Here is a 20,123-nt window from a genome sequence, read left to right on the forward strand (position 1 = left end):
TCCCAGCAACGCGGCATCCAGCGGCCATGCTCCTCTGCCCTTCCACGAGAATCTATGACATGTATGCAAGCACCGAACAGACACCTGTCAGACGTGCACGATAAACTTTTGCCCTGAGACTCCAGATCTCAACTTATCTAGTCCTTGCTGGATGTCACCAAGGCCCTTGCCAACAATGACCGGGGGAGGCTGGAGTTGGAAGCTACCTCGGCGAATAGATTCGGGCAGAAATTCCTGCCATATGTGGTTCAAAACCTTGCTTTCATCATTATTCAAGATCTCAAATGCAAGTGCTACCGAATGATTAATATGGGAAGCAAAATCACAGTATGTGCTCGTGGCTGGACTTACACAATGTGGGGATGAAGTTCTTGGACAACTCGATTGTTGGTGGCACCACAAGACCAACTTTGTGGCTGCCAACTTGATCGAGGATTTCGCTGACAGGTCTCATGGATTCTGGCTCTGAAATAGCGTCAAAGATGCCAACAAGTTCACGACCTGACAGCACAGACACAACGTCTTGCACAATGGTTGGACTTTTGTAGTCAAGGACGGTAGTCGCACCAACGGATTTGACGAGGCTATGATTGAGCTTCGACGCCGTGCTTATTACTTCCAGTCCAGAAGCGACAGACAACTGAATAGCCGTAGAACCGACTGAAGATGATCCGCCCCAGACCAAAATGGCCTTGCCACTGGGTTGAGGGTTTAGGCTTGGAAGTGGTAAGCCTAGGTGAGAGCGGTGGTATAGGTTCACCGCTGCCGTGGTCACAGCAAGGGGAGCCACAGCTGCCTCGTCGAAGCTCAGACTGTCCGGAATTGGACAGACCAACGAAGCAAACAGAGTAGGGTAGAGCTGGAAACCACCAAATGCTGGGTCGTTTACTCCCAAGCCAATGCAGTATCTGGATCATGATTAGCTTAGTTGTTTGTTCCTTGCACCGTGGGGCAAAGGGGTTGGTTACCCCATGACACGTTGGCCCTTTTGAACATGAGTGACACCTTCGCCAACATCTTCAACATAACCTGCAACGTCAGCGCCGAGGATGAACGGGTAGGTCTTGACAAAGAAGTCTTGTTCTCTGTTAGGATCATGTTAGATGGATAATGAGCTTTTTTCTCTACGACCAAGTGATACTTACTGGACCTTCCATTCGACTGGATTCTAAATATGGGATGACTGTTAGTGATGGAGTGTTCCATACAACAAACTGTGGGTGCCTTCTTACCAGAGCATAGGTTTGGGCCTTGATGATAACCTCACCCGACTTCGGAGTCGGAAACGTAGCTGGCCCCACTTCCAAGGGATAGGACTTTGGTCCCCTGATCCAAGCAGCTCGATTGGTCGGCATTTACTTTACTGCAAATGTCTTTTGGGGTCGTGATGGTAATAAAGCTTGAAGCACTAGCTATGCAAAGCAGTGAAGCGTTGACTGTCTGTTGAGCAGAGATCTGGAGTTAATGTTCTTTAAAACGAGAAAGTAAACTGTTATGCGTCAAGGAGGCTTTTATAAGTAAACAAGGTTAAACCTATAGCTACGAAACTCGGAGTCGGTGAGAATTGCTCGTCGACTTGTATGGTTAGGAGCACCTAACCATAGCTGATTCTCAACTCGGACTTGAATCTTTACCGATGTCCGTTCTTTGCATCGGAATAATTAAGTAAGAGTCGAAGCACAGACCAATAGACATTGCTGCACTAAATTAACGGGAGACTGTATCTATCCCGCTTTTTATAGAACCTTGGCCAAAACAGTAAAGCCAGGTTCTAATCAACGGGTACTAAATTCGAACTTTAGTTCTAAATCTGACAATATACTGCCACTTCCAGACTTTTACCTCTCCTTATTTCTCTACCCTTAACACATATTATACTAGTCTGCTGCGATAAGAAACACACCGTTGCCTTTCGCCAAATTAACCAACAGTGAACATCTTGACCTGAACCGTACTGCAAGGCCTAGACTGAAGCCATGATGGACCCAGATAATCTAAATTTATCGCTACTGCCGACGATCGTTTAGTCGTGAAGAACACGTTCGGAGGCATCTGGGGTTGCGCCCTTTTTCATGCGCTGTCTGCTCTATACAATTTACAAGGAGTTAATTTACATCTAGATATCACTTAGCAAAGGGCATCTGGCTAATGAAATCAAGAGAGACATACTAAAGCGGCACCTCAACTGACCAGAACCAAGCTTTCCCCATGTCAAGTCTTGGTTATGTTCCTCACGCATGTGCCAATTTCGCCAAGTCAAAACAGAAGATAGCCTGAAGATATGCCAGATATTCTTTGTGCTCGGAATCGACCTTATTATACATGTTCAACACTCCGCTGGTGTGGCTCGTGATTATTATCTATACTTGCTGGTAAACAAGTGGGCTTAATACCGGCGTGCATAATCCTGGCTTGAGTTTCCCCGTTGGTGCGGGCGAACCTATTGTTCTTACGAAAAGCTCAAGCTCAATCAGTCGAACTCTAACTTTAAGCAGGACACAGGGTCACCGTCGGTTCATATTCTATAGGGCAGGCATCTATGTTTGTATCTGTACTGTACGCATCTCCACATTGGCACTTTTATAGAGTAATGCAGTTCCGGTTACATCAGCTTTTTCAGATTATGTTCCTAATTATACTCGTTAGCAAAATGAGACTTGGATAAGCATGAGGTGATGAGCTTACTGGCTTATGACTAGTTTCATAGTCAATGTGCACAAAAGCACGCTCAATGACGGGCAGCTTCTCTAGCTTAATCTGAAGATCCTCCGCAACGTCATGTGCTACTTCAACTCGCTCGTTACGATCAATCACTATGTCGACCTCTGCAACAAGCCGGGGGCCTGAGTAGTAAGCCCTCACTGTATCGACCTTTTCAATGAGAGGCGAGTGTGTCATCGCTAAACAGTCAGCATTCACCTACAAGCCATTGGGGTGGTATACTCACAGATATATGTGATGAGCTGTAGGATGTCCTTGTCCGCGGTGACACCGATCATCAGTTGGAACTCGTCATAGGCAGTATGGAGCCAGAGGCCAGCGATGAGAACGGATAAGATGATGGCGCCCATCGGGTCAATCCACCACTTCAATTTGGAGCCACCGACAGATGTGAGAATGCCGAAGCCGTTGATAAAGAGATCGTTTCGGTGGTCGCGCCAAAGGATGTCAACCTGACTGTAAATGTCCTTCACAGTCCAGCACAAAAAGAAAAGCCCCAGCTTGGTAGCAAAGGCAACAGTCACGGCAATGACCGACGGCAAATGAAACTTGTTGGTCTCCTCCTCAGATCCGGCGGCCAGGTCACGGGCAGACATGACGATAAGGACCAGTGAGACGGAAAACATGATGAAGGAGAAGACGATGTTGCCAGCAGTCGAGATACGGGCTCTGCCTGAAGGGTATTTATTCGGGTCGACTTTGTTGACGGCTCGGTGGGCCATGTACAGCATTATACCAGACATGGGATCGAAGACGGAGTCGGCCATAGTGGTGAAAAGCGAGAGGGAGCTGGATGAGATAGCGCCATATAGCTGGAGACCGGAGAGGATGATGTTGGCGACCAAAGAACCTTTGACGCAGATGTTGTACATGAGTGTGTTGGCGCCGTGAGCGTCTGTCACCTCTTGCTCGTGCTCTTCCACCGACTTGAGCATGGCCCGGATGCTCTGGTTCTGTGTTTCGTAAAACTCCTGCAGCGGGTGATTCTTCTTGAGACCTAGACGACGCTTGCGTGAGGTGTTGGCTCTGGGCATGTCGGATTCAAGCTTGATGTGTGCGGATAGACCCAAAGGATCATCGATATCATGTTGGACCTCGACATCTTTTCCTTGTACGTGAGCGCGGGCATGTACTGAGCTCATAGTGATCTTCTCTGTCTGGTCGGCCATCTTGTGTATTAAGTTTCAGAAGGAATAATAACAAGTAAGAAACAAAAAACCAGACGAAACAAGGATATAACAGATGGCAAAAAGAACGAATCATATGACAGGCAATTGCAGGTTTCTTTCTCTCCCAACAAAGGGAGCCATGTCGCCGGAGATTATTCTGTCATTGCTTCCCACAAAATAGTGGCGTCTGGGCACGGTGACAACACCGACGTTGGCATGCACAAGGACGCTAATCACCTTAGGCTGACTTGGCTGACCGGCGAGTAATCATGTCTGCTCCACAATTAGCCGGCATTATCAAGATTCCAGATAAAGTCTATCTCAATTAAAGATGCATCTGCCTATAAATAGTTTAAGGATAAAGATAATTAGTACCTGCAATTATCTTTCATTGTCTTGCCATAAGTGGCCTGATTCATTCATTCAACAGAATGGCAAGTCTCAGAGGAGGGGTCAGAGATGGAAAAAGAGTGATCTACGGATGGTGGGCTCGGTCTTTAGGCAAAAATTTCACCGATGAGATTTAGATCTCACGGAAACCAGCCAAACCGCTTAGTAATAGGATGTCTTCGTTTCCGGATCCACTATCCCGCCAAGCCTAGGTCAAATTGGGAGTAGTGCACTGCCAGTTAAGCTTCTTCTTGGCCCGTTAAAAAAAGGGTGTGATGCATCCAAGCTTTTGAGATGACGACAATCTCACATTCCCGAGTCTTGCGCCCTTTTAGTTTTTCCCTTTACGAGGCTCTCGATTTCTTGAACGGGCCGTTTGGCACTGTGTATCTAACGAGCGGTGTAGTCAAAGTTCCGTCCCTATACATAAACCCCTTTCCAAGCCAGCTACCCTGTTGCCACCATGGCGTACTCATCTGTCGGCGACAGGAAGTATCCAAGTCATGATTCCAGTGTAGTCCTTTTCCCAGTCCTTCTGTATTAATAGAGAAATAAAATAGTCTGATACTTACTGTGCTACATATGTCACCTGGTGCCGAAGGTGACGACGTAATGGGAGAACTGTCTCGAACATAAGCAATAGCCGTTGAAACAAATCATCCCGTCTCAAAAATGACAGCCTCAATACCACGTCGGATCTCTGTAATCCAGGCTGTGCATGATACAAATCCACAGTGTATCCCAACCAAGGACAACTCAGGTATATTTTCTCCGGGTAATATTTCTTTTCAAGCGGCCTTATTGGCTTCCGTCGTTGGACCTGGTTCCAGCTCGCTAGGATCTACCCCCGCGTTACGGTGCCGGATAGCCGAGATCTACTTGCTGTGCAACGGTTCCAGATCATTATTACACGTAGCTAGCGAAATCATGGAGCAGCATCCCTTCGGTGTAATAAAAGCCACACGGCCGAAAAAGCCTACTCTGACTTTTGTCCATCCAGCCATATGTATATCCAGGTGGCTCTCTCCTGGAATCGCCAAGACATCAGTATCCTATCGAAAACTTGCGCTACCTTTCCAAAAGCTTCCAGAAAGTCAAAAGAATACTCCCATCGAACACTACCTCAATCGTCAGCGCACCATCCTCTACGCCACCCTCACTGCAACACTCCATCATGGAGGAAGTCAACGACCCTTTCAACCTCACATCCCGACGACGCGAAGACGTAACAAAAGAACAAATCAAGAACGATTACCCACAAGGCGATGCACGCTTGCTTCGGAAGTTCTATACCCGACAAAATAAGCTTATAGACCAGTTTCTTGGCGTCGATGATGAAGAGAGGGCCCAAGCTGAAGAAGAGGCTCGAGTGGCAGGCAAGATCAAGTTTGCAGTTAATGCATCCTTTGTAGTCAACTTTTGCCTTTTCGTCATTCAGTTGTATGCGGCTATCTCAACGGGATCATTAGCGGTATGGGCGTACATCTATCATAGTACAGGCCGGTAGCTAACTCGGGTCACAGCTATTCGCTACAGCAGCAGATGCGTTTGTAAGTAACACTCGCTTGTTAAGCGATGTGTTCTAACGTTGACACAGATGGACCTTGTTTCTTCTTTCGTGATGCTCATTACCTCTTGGCTGGCGGCTCGACCAAGCATCTACAAATATCCTGTTGTATGGCATGTTATCCCCAAAGTCCTTGATGCAGCAACTCATGGTGTTCTAGGGTCGAACGCGGATTGAAACCATTGGAGTCATCCTTTTCTGCGCCCTCATGACAACGGTCGCGGTCCAGCTTCTGATCGAATCGGCCAGAACATTGGGCACCGGCAAGACCGAGTCTGAGGAGCTTCACCTGATACCAATTATATTTGTTTGCGTTGCTAGTGAGTGAACTAACCAAGTCGCAATTCGCAATCACTGATGGTGTTCTAGTCTTCAGCAAGGCATCTCTCATGCTGTACTGCATGACTTACCGAAAGTATCCATCAGTTCATGTGTTCTTTGTAAGCCTGACGGAGACCATCTTGGCTATCTCTCTAATCATCTGGTAGATTGACCACCGTAACGACATTGCTGTCAACAGCTTTGGCCTCATCATGTCGGTCGTAGGTGACAAGTTCATCTGGTATCTGGACCCTATCGGTGCTATCTGCATCGCACTTCTGATCCTTTTCTCATGGATCTCTAATGCTTTTGAACAAATATGGCTACTAGTCGGCAAGGCCGCGCCCCAAGAGTTTATTGCCAAGTTGATCTACATGAGTATAACGCATGATGACCAGATCTCTATGGTCGAGACAGTGAGTAGCACACTAGATGTATCGACAGTCGACTAACAAAGAGAAGTGCCGCGCGTATCATGCTGGGCAAAAATATTATGTCGAGGTAGATATCGTCATGGATGAGCAAACATCTCTCAAGATCAGCCATGATGTTGCTCAGTCACTGCAGCGAAAGATTGAAGGGAGATTCTACATAGTCGTTCTTTGTCGACCTGCGCTAACATCTTGCAGGACTTGGTGATGTTGAGCGGGCATTTGTTCACGTCGATTATGAGTGTGAGCACAGCATCCATGAAGAGCACAAGCCGCTTTATGATAGGAAGTTGTAATTTGGGGCAAACATGAGCGATCTTACACTGTTCAGCCATGTGATGGAAGGAATATCTTCTGGACTTATAGCTTTACCTAATATACTCCTATTTCATATGCCATCGTGTAAATAGCTCCTCCGTGACGTATCGTGTGAGACCGACTTGTACACATTGACTGGTGTGGCCGAATGCTCTACGAGTCTTACTTGATCTCCTTGATCCTCTCATCCTCGGCGTTCTTGTCCTCAATGTGAGCCCGCCCAACTTGATGATCAGTAACCTTGTCGTCCAAAGCGTCTGGGCCAAGCTTCTCATTCACTGCCTCTTCATTCTCCTCTTCTTCAATAGCTCTCTTGTACAGACCAGCTTTGATGTCCCGTCTCCAGAGGAATTGGCCAATCATGAATAGAGTCAGATAACAGCAGGTGAGAGCGACATTTGCCGAGAAACCCTTGGTCCAACGAGGACCTTGAGTGATGGGGAACGCGACAACGTTGTACCAGGTAAAGAAGGCCCAGCCAACAGTCATCTAAGAGTTCTCATAAGCTTCAAAACAAGGTCGGTTAGAATGTTGATCAACTCACCATGGCGCCGGTAGTAAAGCTTCTTGCTTCATTGTCGTCCTTCATGATCAGGTGCACCCATGGGAAAAGCATGGGGGTGATACAAGAACTCATACCAAGGAGGAAGTATGCGGCGAAATGCAATCCGAGAGGAATGTTCCAGACTAAAAGGGTCGAGTGACAGAACAGGAGGACAGTTCCTGCAAAACAGAAAGGCACCCAGATTGGATAAACCCTGTAGGAAGTGTGAGCCTCTAGTTTAAAGAGATAGGCGAGGGTCCTGGAACTGACATGACAAACGAAGGCACAGTAATGCCCACAACAATGGCTAGTGCTTGGACTCCCGTTGGCAGGATGTTGATCATCTCCACAGAGTATTGGCCGGTAGACTTTACCCAGACAATCATCTGGCCAGCAACCCAGGTAGTCAGTTGAAAGCTAGCATCGTTAGTCCCAGCCAATACTGAGGAGCTGCAGCTCAAGAACTCACCAGACATAGGTACAGACAGCGATGTAAAAGTGCCACTTCCGGAAGACACGCTTCAGCATCTTCTTGCCAATCTTCTTGCTCTTCCTCATCCCATCGTCTTGCATACGTGCCTGAGCAAGCTTTTGGTCGTCTTCACTGAGCCACCAGACACGAGGGCTGGTAGGCACACCAGGATAGAGAAAAAAGCCGGCAATGGCAATTGGCAGGGAAATGATGCCATCAATGATAAAGACCCAGCGCCTAAAGTCACAAGAGTCAGAGAGCTACGAGAAGTAGGGAACGGATTTCCGTCAACTTACCAGCCAGCCATGCCTCCCTTTCCGTCGAGACCAGCATGAGCGGCAGCTTGCATGTATCCACCAAACATGGCACCGATATTGCTCGAAACATACCACACCCCAGCACGCTTGAACACTTCATCAGATCGATACCAAGAGGACAGAACGTATAAGGAGCCAGTAGCAGCTGGGGTTTCGAACAGTCCCATGAGGAATCGCATGCCGTAAATCATTGGAGCGCTATTGTTACGGCATTGAACAAAGGTGATGATAGACCAGAGAGTCTCGCAGATGGGCAGAACCCAACGAGCATATTTGGGACGAGAAATGAGCAGCATGCAGGGGATTTCCATTACGAGATAGCCGATGTTGTAGAAGGTAGAGAACAAGTTGTACCTGGATCAGGTTAGATGTGCAAACTGTAGAGATGCAGCCAACTTACTCGATGCCTTTAAGATTAAGCTCTTCTTTCATGCCCGAATTATAGGCATTGTTAATATTGGACTGGTCAAGCCACTTGATGAAGTCTATCAACTGTTAGCGCTACTCTTACTAGGGATTGCCGATTTCAGGTCGGGACTTACACATGGAACAACTGAAAGCGAGGTCATTAGCCAATCGTGTTAGTTGAAGGATGCTTGAGCTTACATAAGTGGCAGAATGGTACGATCCAGCTTTCTGAGAAGTCGCTTCTCCTCTTTGCTGTAATGACTAGGGTACCAATTGAAGATGTAGAGCCAGGCGAGCCAGACACTCTTGGCCTCGGGTTTGGTCGCCGAACTAACGACAACTCCATTCTTGACTACTGGCTCGGGGATCTCTTCGGGGTTGCCAGCGATGTCCCGGCGAGTCTGTGGCTGCTCATTCGTAGGCTGGATCTCGAGCCCATCGTTGGTCCTCGGTTGAGAAGTCATTGCAATGGATTGCAAGGTGGCACTGTTAGAATGTGTTCAGCTTTGATCGTGCCCTTGAAGTGAGACATGAGCTGATGGAATTTGACTATAATGATCGTCTTGACTGTCTTCTTGTATCTGTCGATCGTGTGCTTGTTCTGAATCCGGGGTCGCATTACCCCGCATGCCCGTCCCCATGGGGTCACCCCAGTTTGAAGCTGGTCTGTCACCAAAAGCCATCGGGGCAAATCTGTCGGAGCAATTTTCTCGGGAAACGGGGGATCTCCAAGTTTGATTAATTGCCAAGGCTGTGAGAAACCTGGGGTAATTTACAGTGAGCCGATTTGTGAACTGGCCTTCTATACGAAAACGTTGTTTCTTTACTGGCGTCGGTGGATGCTACACCGAAGGCCGACTGCTGCCATTCGCGAAACTCTCAACACACCGAGTCCTGATCTCATTGTCAATAATTGGCCGCTTTTAGTCGCTGAATTTTAATAAAAAAGAATGATGAGAATTACATTGATAATACTACACCATACCCTCTCAGAAGCACCCGCTCTCGTGTTCAGTTCCAAAGATACCATCATCAAAGCTAATAACGCGATCCATATCAATAAACTCGGCATCAAGGAGCATCTGAGAAATCATGCCCAAGTCTCCACTTCCTACACTACCGCTTCTTTGCCCTGCTTGAGCATTGACTAAGCTAGGCGTCGCACCAGGGTAGTACGCGTTAGCTGACACATTGCCTGCGAATGAGGGGCCTCCATTCTCTTGGGCTGGATGTCTAACAGCTTGATGACCTTGCAATCTCGGAGCCGCATCCAAGTGTTGTGACACTGATCGAGAGTGCTTAACTTCTGTTGTATAAGCCGAAGGGTTGATGTTGAAAGATGCGTCTTGAACGCATCGAGTATGCAAGTCAACAAGAACAGCCTGATACTTGGATGCTAGATTCTCCCTAATCCCGAGTTGATGAGGCCCCGCCCATCGTTTAGCCATGGTTTCTAGGTTTTGTATCAATGCCCAGAACTCGGATGACAAAGAATCGGTAGCATGATACCGCCAATGTAAAAGCAGAACTCTGGCCGCAAGGTATACACAGAAAGCGTATTGATTACTCAGAGGCCCTGTATGCTCAGCAATCTGGAGGTAGTGGTTCGTTATCGTGGCGATCTCGATAGCTGCTGCTTGGCAAGTATCAAGGCTGCAGAAGCTCGGTAGCCTTGTTCGGAACGTCCAGTCCAGAGGAGGAAAGGCAATGGGCTGATGAAGTAGTATCATAGATGCATTGTGTGTGACGTGAGCTAGCGTAAGGTTTGGATCCATCCTCGACGATTGCTGAGCAATATTCACTTTCCACTTCTTAGGAAGAAGCATCTTCCAGTGCACCAACCGCACGTCGAGCTCTTTGAATCTTGTGAGCCAACTACCGAGATCGTTATGGTCCTTGGTATTGACCTTCTGCTGGAGGAAGTAACTCGTGACGCGACTCAGCGACTCGGTTGCCTCGATACAATACGCAAAAGCCCCGACTGTCGACATGTCAACAGAAGACGCTGCTGCTCCCGGCGATGTTGTTGCTTCGGATGGTGTAATACCGCCTTCATCGGCAGTGGCTGGTGCGGTGGTAGAATGTGAAGGGAGAAACGCGATGGGGTTTCCGATGCGTGCGGCCGATTTATCCCAGATACCAAAGTATGGGGTGGATACAGTCTCCTCTTTTCTCCATGTTATTCCATCGCAGGGCAATCGGCGGTTGACATCATCTGAGGTAAGGCTAGTGTTCCAAGCCGTGGTGAAGGAGCAGAAGCGATCTAGGTTGAAGACACACCAAAATACCCTCCTTCTTTCTTCCGCTTCTGTCCATCCATGTGGCGGGTGTAGAGAGGTGTATGGTCGCGAAAAGGATGAACGGTCTGCTTCGTCGCTTTCTATCGTGAGCTGGAGATATTCAACCATGCGAGTTAAAGCACCGATAAGCGACCATGCTCGACACTCTTCTCCGTCACCAATCTTGAATTCGTGTTAGCCCCGAGAGTGAATCAAGGATCAAGCGCTAGCTTACATCACGGAAACAGATGATTATTAGAGCTTGTAGGTTCTCCACTGACAGACATTTGGTAGCTTTGGCAACCACCCAGTCTCTGACATCCTCTTGGTCCCCAATGAGACTCTGTGCTATCTCGGCGACGTCGCGCCTAGGAACATGATGTGAGGCACTCAAGATCATGGCTTGTAGGAGTGGAAGCAAGTTTGTGTTATCGCCATGATCTTGAAGTCGTTTGCGAAATCGGCCTTCGTGTATCATAGGAATCCATGGATGTATCTGCCGAAAGTAGGCGTCTACGACTTGATCGAGGATGACATTGTCTGGCAAAGTTGGCTGATTGACCACATAATAAAGCCTCTCTTGTTGCGCACCGTGTTCTTCCGTTCGACGACGTTTATTTCCGGAATCATGGGAAGTGTCTGAAGAAATGGCAAGAGCTGGATTGCCAAGTTTGCATATCTCACGTGCAAGAGAGAAGAGCAGACTCTGTCCATCAATAGCTTCTTGTTGTGAGCCTGCGTTATTATTTGATGTCTGTTCAGTGCGCAGGGCTTCTAATGTTATCTGTTGTTTCGCGATCGTCCGTTCCAATGCATCTAATCTTTACTCAGTCATACGGTCGTGGTATATGAGAATTGTCTGTACCAAGCCTTTTGTGGACGTTTTCGATGGCACCAGCTTTCATGCCAGGCTTGGCACGTTTTGTCTCGTAAACGCAATCTTGCCCTGATAATGTATGTAAGATATTTCAGCAAATGGTGGAGCGCTATGTCGCCATACCTGTCTTACGACAGTGTTCGCAGATTGGCGTCTCTCGTGAACATCGAAGCTTACGCTTCCGACAGCAGTTGCACGCAAGGCCTACATCGGAGGCTTGAGCAGTCTGCTCTGGCTGAGTGGAGCTGTCGTTATCCATCTTATCACCTCGGACAAAGTAAAAGCACGCAGTACAGTTGTTTGTGAGTATGAAAGACGAGAAGGCGGGAGTTCAAGTGTCCCGAGTTATTTAGCCCGGGGGCCGCTTGAGATACCCCGAGGTGCCGAGCAGCCCCGCACATCGATGATCACTGGCTTATGCTGACCTAGCTTCTCATGGCTGAGGTTGAATCGATAATCCGACCAAGATTCACCGAGCTCATCTAAATTAACCTAGCTCTTTCAAACTTCATATTGTCATTGTTCAGGATTGGTGATTTTGGTCAGCCTTTCATCTTTGACATCAGCATTCGTGCCTCGCTCATCAAGCTGCTATGCCTGGATTACCCGGCTTTTCTGATAATCCCTTCCGGGATCGCCACGACCTGCTACGTGCAGCCACTGCCATTATCAAACCGTTGGAGCAATACAGGTCCAAGTCTAAAGCTCGCGTCAAGCTATACCCATCGACTGCCGCGGGCTTTGACGATGTCGCGGCTCAACTTGAAGGTTTTGCTCGTCCACTATGGGCAATATCAGGCCTCGTGGATAAGTCCACCGACCCTTCACTGCGTTCCTGGCTCCGCGGCATTGAAGCTGGTGTCGATCCAGAGAATTCCGAGTACTGGGGTCACCTCGGATCCTTTGACCAGCGCATGGTTGAGATGGAATCCATAGCTTTTGCCTTATTGATGGAGCCTCAAGTGATCCTGTCATCCTTGAACTCCGAGTCTTTAGAGAATCTCAAACAGTGGCTGAAACAAATTAACAGCTTCGACATGCCGCAAAATAATTGGCGATGGTTCCGAGTTATTGTGAATTTGGCACTCACGAAGGTGCTGGGATCCGACGAAGAGAAAGCGAGACAAGCCATGGATGCCGACTTTGAATTGCTCGATCAGTTCTATCTCGGAGAGGGATGGTCGTCGGATGGTGTTTGGGGGGACGATAGGAAGCAGGCAGATTATTACTCTGGAAGTTTCGCCATCCAATTCGCACAGCTACTGTACGCCCGCTGCGCAGTAGATGACGAGAAAAGAGTTGCGAAATATCGACAGCAAGCGATGGATTTTGCGTCCGAATATTGGAGATACTTTGACACGAACGGTGCTGCTATCCCCTTTGGTAGAAGCATGACTTACCGGTTCGCCTGTGGAGCTTTCTGGTCTGCCTTTGCCCTCTCGGACATTCAGTCTACAAACTCTCGAATTAGCCTGGGTGCAGTCAAGGGACTTCTCCTGCGGCACCTTCGATGGTGGGTAAAACAGCCAGAGATCTTCAATTCAGACGGCACAATGAACATTGGCTATGCGTACCCAAATATGTACATGTCTGAAGACTATAATTCCAGACAATCCGTCTACTGGTGCCTGAAATCCTTCGTCGTGCTGGGGTTGCCATCAGATCATCCATTCTGGACCGTCAAAGAAGAACCCCATCCGATCTATTCCTTGGTTCCAAGCGCCAGACATCCCGACACTGCAAGAGTCTTTCCAGCACCTCATCAGATAGTATGTCACTCTGAAGAGCATCATTATCTTCTATCAGCGGGACAGATGACCGCCAAAATGTTCAAGGCCAGAGAAGCAAAGTATGGAAAGTTTGCATACTCTTCTGCCTTTGGGTACAGCGTACCAACTGGCTTGGAACTCCACCAGGTTGCGCCCGATAGCACCTTGGCTGTGACATTGGATGGCGGTGAACCGTGGAGGGTCAGGTCGCAACCAGTCGATGTTCGCTTCGATACTATACCTATTCACTCTGCAAAAGGCCATGGCCATCTTCCTTCCATAACTAGCACGTGGAGACCAGTAAAGAACCTGGACCTAGAAATCCAAACGACTTTGGTTCCTTTGACTTACCACTACCCGGGATGGCATCTTCGTATCCATCACATAAAAGGCCTTGGAGAAGTCAATGGCATCCCGTGGTTCAACAGCTTCGAAATAGTGGATAGCTCCTTCGCAGTAGACGCGCTGACGGATGCGGGGTATCATATTCCTGCGATTGACAGCGCAAAGATTAAACATGATGGGCAGTTTGCCGAAGGTTATGTTGCTGAGGGATCCAGTGTTCTGGTCAAATCTCGAGGGGGAGTTAGTGGCATCGTTGATTTGACGCCAAGCATCCACCATAAAGGAGAGCTTCGCCGTGATGAACCGAAGCTAGGAGGGAGAGGATATCTGATTCACGCAGATCCTAACACAAACTTGGTTGCACAGAAGACGTTAATTCCTTCCATACGGTATTCTGGTGCAGGTACCATGGGTAATCAGTCCAACGTGGCGTCGGAGGCTCCACCATCAGCCATTGTTGCAACTGCAGTGTTTGGCGTGAGCAATGTGAACCAGAGCATGGACTATGTGCCAAATGACTGGTATTATCTCAAGGATGGCTGGGGCTCCATGAATATGCTAGATATTGATATAACGGCAGCTGGTGAAACACATATCAGCATTCAACAGGCAACACCTCATGGGACTTTGGAAAGGGGCCCTCTATAAAATTATACTCAGCCTAGGTGCATTGAGAGCATATATCTATTTCTACGCTTCAAGCCTATCTGTATCTATTCCACCACTAATAATATCTGCGTAACGCAAACTCATGATTGAGTGCTGTGTAGTGATCGTGGGCTCTCGGCCTTAAGTCTTAAGTATCACTCCAAAGAACCTCTTAAATTATGCTCATTTCGCAATTATTATTTGAAAATTGCAATTAATATAAGAATAAGTAGAATGCGGTTTAAATAAGTGTTATCTATTACTATAGCTAGGAGAACTCATATCTAGATCAGTCCCATACTCAAAAGAAGGTTTCCGAACTCGACAAGATAATAATCGCCATATACCAATCCGTGGTTAGCATACCGTCTCCTTGCGTTTTCATTATTGTTAGCTGTCCCATACTTCAAAAGAGCATCAAAGGTCGCCCCCAGGACAACATCTTCCACTTTGATGGATGTGCCATTATTTCCAAAAGTGGTCAGCTTGGCCTTCTCGGTAGCGAGACACACATCCAACGTATCCTTGACGATTTCGATGGACGCATCGAAGAAGCGGCGCGACATCGTGTGTCTACCCAACGCAGCAAGGGATTGGGATAGCAATAGCATTCCATTTGCGGCAATCACGCCAGCCGATGAGTCGCGAAGCGGATCTTGAGGATTCTCAATGTGCGCATCAAAGTCCCAGAGTGGTACATGTCGTCCCCTGCGGGGGTTTGCATGCCCTCGTCCAGTTTTAATCGGAAGCTCGACGCAAGAAGGGGATGTTTCCAGCCGATAGAGGAAATACTCGGCGCACCCGCACGCTGCATCGAGGAAGCTTTCATCTTTGGTCCAGTTGTAAGTCTGTGCATAACCAAGGATAGCCCAGGCTTGACCTCTCGACCACGTCGAGTGGTCGTCGTAGCCCTGGGCTGTCCGTCGCCATTTCAAATCTCCAGTCTGGGGGTCGACGTTGGCAACATGGCAAGTCGAGTAGAGTTGACCCTGATGTCCGTGCTTGGCAGTCGACCTCACACTCTCTGGTTGAAGATGCGTCTTCAATAATGTCGTTGCGTGGGATGCAGCAATATCAGCGAGTCTCTGTTCACCAGTCTGCGCAGCAGCATAAAATAGGAGGTCGAGATTGCACATGCTATCAATAATGACGAGGAGATTGTTTTCCATGTCTGTGACGGTGATGTCCTTTTTCAGAAGACAATCCCAGCTGCGAATGGCACCAGCAGCTGGCACATAACGGGTAGCCAAACTGTGAGCCGCCTGTACGATAGAAGCCAAACTGCGCTCGGTACCGAATAGCTCCCAATCTCTTCGAAGCGCCGGCATGATGATGAAGCCAATGTCGTGGGTGTCTGTTCTGCTGGCCATGGCATGAAGTGGCTCAGACCATGACTTGCATAACGGGAGTAAATAGTTCCTGATAATCGTGGATGATCTATTTTCGGGGTTGTCGGCTCGCAAAGATCCCGGGTATCTGATAGATCGCTCAAGGAGAGCGTACAGTGTTCCCGGGAAGAAACCGCAGGTCCAGAATTCGGGTTCGCGAAATTCCCAATGCCCTTGCCTAGGGCCTTGCTGGGGCACGATTTCGGGAAAACCGTCATGTGCCGGAATAAAGCCTTGCAAGACTCTACTTGCAGCACGACAGGGCTTGGCAAGGATATTTTCTTCAAAAAGCTCCGATAAAACGTTGTGCAGAGCATGCTTTTGTGCATGGATGTCGTCTTCCTTGGTGTCTGCTGCTCCTTCAGACCATGAAGTTTCACTCAGGGCTACGCGTTCATCTTCGGTCGCGGATGACGCTGATGAATCGCTGCGTGCCATGTCACCAGGTTTGGAAGAAATTGTCAAAACACTGTTTGTCGCAATTGGGGTGTCTTGTAGTAATGGAACCATTGTGGAAATTGCATTGGGAATCAAGGTCATACTTTGCAGCTGCAACTTTCAAGTTCAAGGCCAGGTGTTTATCCAAATGAGTTCTCTCTTGTATTCTAACCGCTGGTGCTTACTAAAATGGCATTGCAGATCATCTTGATGGTTGAAATAAACCCGCCGTCTAAGATAGCCCGCCTCCCTTTGGTGACGGAGTATCTAGCTCGGTCTGCGGACGAATTCGGATGCCGCTTCTTACTAATTAATCCTTCACAAATAAGGTAACCGGCACAACCCGGAGTTACAGGAAGTCCAATTGACTGATGGAAATCAAGGTTACACTCTTTCTGGACGCATGCGATGGGTATATTCAATGAAGTCATAGTCGAGGTAAGGCGCGGCATGCAAGCATCAGCTTTCGGGTCAATCAAGTCAAAACAACACTCACAAGAACACAGTTCCTGCAGCATACCAACCAAACACACAATTACCCAAGATACGCCTTATATCTTGTCAAAAGTCGGCGTCAAAGGCCTTCTCACTTCCCGATTTGCACCTCGCTCCTGGTCCCCCATCCTTTTCAACAACCCAACACCTGACCCAATATCTATCCTCCCAGAGACTTTCTCCAAAAGGCCAATCATCAGTCCATTCACCCTGACGAAACTCGACACTGTCGAACTTCTCGCCAACCTTGGCCTTTCTTAGACCTTGGAATAGATCAAGACCTTCTTCTACATCCAAAACTGAATCTGATGCGTGTTTCTTCTTGTCATCATAGCCAGTATTGTTCATCAGTAGCCTTTCGTCCAGTAGGTTTAGATTAACAACTAGCCTTCTCAATTTGGGTAGAGTATCGGCAAGAATGTTCAGCTCATCTTGGGGCAAGGTTCCGTTTCTCCGTTCGAGATCGACGGTAAGGCTGGTCAAACCAGGTGCCCATTTTCCCAGACTGCGCAGCTGATCCTCAGCCAATATTGGTCTAGGTTTGAATCCTCCCTCGTGGTTTGTCCACGCGAGATGTTCCAGAGAGGCTCCGTGGTGCTTCAAAACAGAGTCGAATATATCCTCTTGGACCGTTTCACTCTTTGTCCAGGTGAGCTTCTTCAATGTTGTAGGTAACGCCAAGATAAAATCGAGGGCCGGAGGGGGCGGCGAAGAAGACCACTTGTTCTTGGGTAACGGTCCCGGAGCAGCTTCCCACTCCGCCAGATATGTTCTCCAATTCAACCACCGGCCCTGGATAGAGAGATTCTCGAGACCTGTTAATGCCGGGGGAAGGTCAACGAGTAAACCCTTTCCTTCCGGCCGAGTGCCACCATACTCGATTGATAAAGTGTGCACTTTGGAGAAGTCCATAGCTTCCAGCCAGAGCTGCATGTTTTCCATTGATAACCTCTCAATCGGTGTATGTCGCTGATCATACCATCTTCGCGCGATTCCGTGTCTTTGCCATCGAGAATAGTCTGCCAGACCAACGGCATATTTGTATTCATAGGACAATTGATCCCATTTCCACCGGCTGCGATAATACATTTCTGTTGCCCATCTCATAACAGAGTTTGTGGAATTCGACACAGGCCATGAGCCATCGTCGTTGGCCCAATGTGGTGTTACTGACCGCATATCTTCCCACTCAGATTCATGAAATTCGTAGTTATATAGTGATAGTATTTGTGGCGCCGAGAGATATCGATCGCTCCCGTCCGGCCTGAATGGTAGATTATAACCATCGGGAAACTCCGTGCAGCTTGCCCCCACCATTCTCAGGTCGAGCTCTGTAATATTGCTACATGACTTCATAGCATTGTGTACAGCTTCCCATCTACCAAATGGCTTGTAGGATGGGACGATTGCGCGAATAATCGAAGGGCAAGGATCTTTATCAGTCCATAGTGGTGCCTCGGGCCATGCGCTCGCGAATGTGAAAAGAAAGGCAAACACGAGGGGTAGAAAAACAGTGAAATATTTTCTGGCGCCGAGGTGCGACATTTCTTATTAGATTGGATATTGCTGGAGGAGTGAGATTGTGGACTCTTAAGGATTCATAACGTCGCTAGTAACGTGTTGGTTGATAACACCGTGTCGTCATCTGACAGTGGTTGGTTCACAAGCTGCTCGTAGTAACAAGCTCTAGGCAGCAAATAGGCAATGAGGACGGAGTATTCCTAGCCTATACGTGCCAATGTTAATAACGATAAAGCAAAAAGCATGCTGGATAGTTAAGTTGGCTCTTTTTTATATTTGCGCAAACTACTCCAGCACTATTGCATCAACAGGGCAGCGCCTGTGGGTGCACGCTAGCTGCTTTCTAAGCTTTTAATTAGTCGAATCTCGCAATCCAGACTTGCCCTGCCAGACTTCATAAGTTGATGGGGTAGTTTAACATATACAATTTGAAACGTCTGCAGATAAGAAAGCTGTGGCTGTTAAAAGCTATAGCCGCCGACGCGTATTTGCCGTAGCCAAATTGCTTCTTAACCCTCATTGAACTCTGTAAATCAGATATTGGATAATTTCTCTTTCCGTTCTTAAAATACAGCTTAGATCTGGCACACTCTTCCTTGACTTCTCCTTCCAGTCACGCTTAACCTCCCGATATGCCTTTAAAGCTTATCGAGGCATATTCCAACGGCCACCATGCAAGCGGTTGTCTCATGAACAGTCCTATTTTTAACACAGTTAGCAATCGTACATCGCCAAGCTTATACCGGAAACTTTGATCTGACATACAATTCTCTTGCCATTGCAAATAACGTTGTTCTTGCAATTATTGCAGACATTTCGGATTTCTTGTTCCTGTTGCCGCTTGAAGAAATGAGGAGCAGTAGCCCTCTTTCCTGAACAGTTCTAAGAAAAGGGCGTATTAGCTTAAGCGAACGAAACAGCAAGGAAGGAAATCCCACCACTTTAACGCCATTGCATGTTACAGAGTTTTTGCAGTTTGCACACACGGCCTCGCCTTCGTCTTGGCGTGTGAAAAGACCATTGTCTAAACGCGCTGCAGGATCAGAGTAAGCAGCAGCAAGAACAGACGAAATAATCGAGAGAACTACAACTAATTTCATTTTGGCGTCGGTAGGATAAATTGTTTGGGGAGAAAATGGCTTTAGGATAGACTTAGTGGTGTGAACATTCAGCTTTTTAAATGCATTTTCTAGCCAAGGTTGGACACTCGATGATTTGAAAGAGAAGTCTGTTAGAAGTATTGTAAATTACACGTCACCCGGGCGACTTAGTTTTCTTCAAAGCGTAATTGCAATTTAACTCCAATCGGCGCCCGCGGGAGGGTTCTAGCGTCCTGTTTTAAATAAAGTTCCGGAAGAACGGAACTTTGTGTTTACTCTGTAATACTCTTCATTTCCCCACTTCGGCTGCCGCGGGATGGATTAATTTATAGTTTATCTCCTTACAGCAGCGTCAGGGGTAATGTTATATCAGATATCGGCGGATCCGAAGCTGGTCCAGTAAATGCTGGGCTCTAAGGTTAAGCTTTATGCTGCCGACTTGGAGCTGAATACGAAGAAGCCTGGGTGTAAAGCTAAGATGGCTATTAGACTACCTCATCTTAAGTAAAAGTCTCAGATAGAAATACCGGATTGTTAGATCAGCCTGCAGACCAATCCCTTACACATTAGGGAAAGCCTTAAATTCAAAGTCATACCACTCGAGT

At 47.7% G+C, this 20,123-nt stretch overlaps 8 protein-coding genes across 8 annotated transcripts; 2 read left to right on the top strand and 6 right to left on the bottom strand.

Moving 5' to 3' along the window:
* Positions 1-87: 87 nt before the first annotated feature.
* On the bottom strand, positions 88-1,355 carry FOBCDRAFT_146939 (uncharacterized protein; the record flags this gene model as incomplete). Its single annotated transcript, XM_059608245.1, has 4 exons — positions 88-293; positions 352-908; positions 1,146-1,168; positions 1,233-1,355. 4 exons carry the CDS (start codon positions 1,353-1,355, stop codon positions 88-90), a joined length of 909 nt encoding a protein of 302 aa, XP_059465932.1.
* Positions 1,356-2,023: 668 nt separating this feature from the next.
* On the bottom strand, positions 2,024-3,890 carry FOBCDRAFT_190370 (cation efflux family-domain-containing protein; the record flags this gene model as incomplete). The annotated part of the gene is made up of 3 exons (XM_059608690.1): positions 2,024-2,086; positions 2,686-2,900; positions 2,948-3,890. The coding sequence occupies 3 exons, from the start codon at positions 3,888-3,890 to the stop codon at positions 2,024-2,026; spliced, it is 1,221 nt and encodes a 406-aa protein (XP_059465933.1).
* Positions 3,891-5,454: 1,564 nt separating this feature from the next.
* On the top strand, positions 5,455-6,895 carry FOBCDRAFT_243986 (uncharacterized protein; the record flags this gene model as incomplete). The annotated part of the gene is made up of 7 exons (XM_059610569.1): positions 5,455-5,751; positions 5,804-5,830; positions 5,878-5,955; positions 6,186-6,287; positions 6,336-6,584; positions 6,670-6,762; positions 6,815-6,895. 7 exons carry the CDS (start codon positions 5,455-5,457, stop codon positions 6,893-6,895), a joined length of 927 nt encoding a protein of 308 aa, XP_059465934.1.
* Positions 6,883-9,266, bottom strand: FOBCDRAFT_190374 (major facilitator superfamily domain-containing protein). The gene is made up of 8 exons (XM_031190842.3): positions 8,857-9,266; positions 8,793-8,803; positions 8,651-8,735; positions 8,230-8,604; positions 7,931-8,170; positions 7,732-7,878; positions 7,462-7,675; positions 6,883-7,406 (listed from the first exon to the last, which is right to left on the bottom strand). The coding sequence occupies exons 1-8, from the start codon at positions 9,120-9,122 to the stop codon at positions 7,080-7,082; spliced, it is 1,665 nt and encodes a 554-aa protein (XP_031032073.2). The 5' UTR covers positions 9,123-9,266; the 3' UTR covers positions 6,883-7,079.
* A 297-nt stretch (positions 9,267-9,563) lies between these two features.
* Positions 9,564-12,073, bottom strand: FOBCDRAFT_264504 (fungal-specific transcription factor domain-containing protein; the record flags this gene model as incomplete). The annotated part of the gene is made up of 4 exons (XM_059611339.1): positions 9,564-11,120; positions 11,173-11,753; positions 11,803-11,883; positions 11,992-12,073. The coding sequence occupies 4 exons, from the start codon at positions 12,071-12,073 to the stop codon at positions 9,648-9,650; spliced, it is 2,217 nt and encodes a 738-aa protein (XP_059465935.1). The 3' UTR covers positions 9,564-9,647.
* Positions 12,074-12,474: 401 nt separating this feature from the next.
* FOBCDRAFT_232096 (uncharacterized protein) lies at positions 12,475-14,667 on the top strand. The gene has a single exon (XM_031190844.3). It carries the CDS (start codon positions 12,729-12,731, stop codon positions 14,574-14,576), a length of 1,848 nt encoding a protein of 615 aa, XP_031032075.3. The 5' UTR covers positions 12,475-12,728; the 3' UTR covers positions 14,577-14,667.
* Positions 14,668-14,860: 193 nt separating this feature from the next.
* FOBCDRAFT_243990 (Six-hairpin glycosidase-like protein) lies at positions 14,861-16,474 on the bottom strand (the record flags this gene model as incomplete). Its single annotated transcript, XM_031190845.2, has 1 exon — positions 14,861-16,474. The coding sequence occupies one exon, from the start codon at positions 16,472-16,474 to the stop codon at positions 14,861-14,863; it is 1,614 nt and encodes a 537-aa protein (XP_031032076.2).
* Positions 16,475-16,963: 489 nt separating this feature from the next.
* Positions 16,964-18,442, bottom strand: FOBCDRAFT_285026 (uncharacterized protein; the record flags this gene model as incomplete). Its single annotated transcript, XM_031190846.2, has 1 exon — positions 16,964-18,442. The coding sequence occupies one exon, from the start codon at positions 18,440-18,442 to the stop codon at positions 16,964-16,966; it is 1,479 nt and encodes a 492-aa protein (XP_031032077.2).
* Between the last annotated feature and the right edge of the window lie 1,681 nt (positions 18,443-20,123).

Source organism: Fusarium oxysporum, chromosome X, assembly GCF_013085055.1.
Source record: "Fusarium oxysporum Fo47 chromosome X, complete sequence".
Taxonomy (NCBI): domain Eukaryota; kingdom Fungi; phylum Ascomycota; class Sordariomycetes; order Hypocreales; family Nectriaceae; genus Fusarium; species Fusarium oxysporum.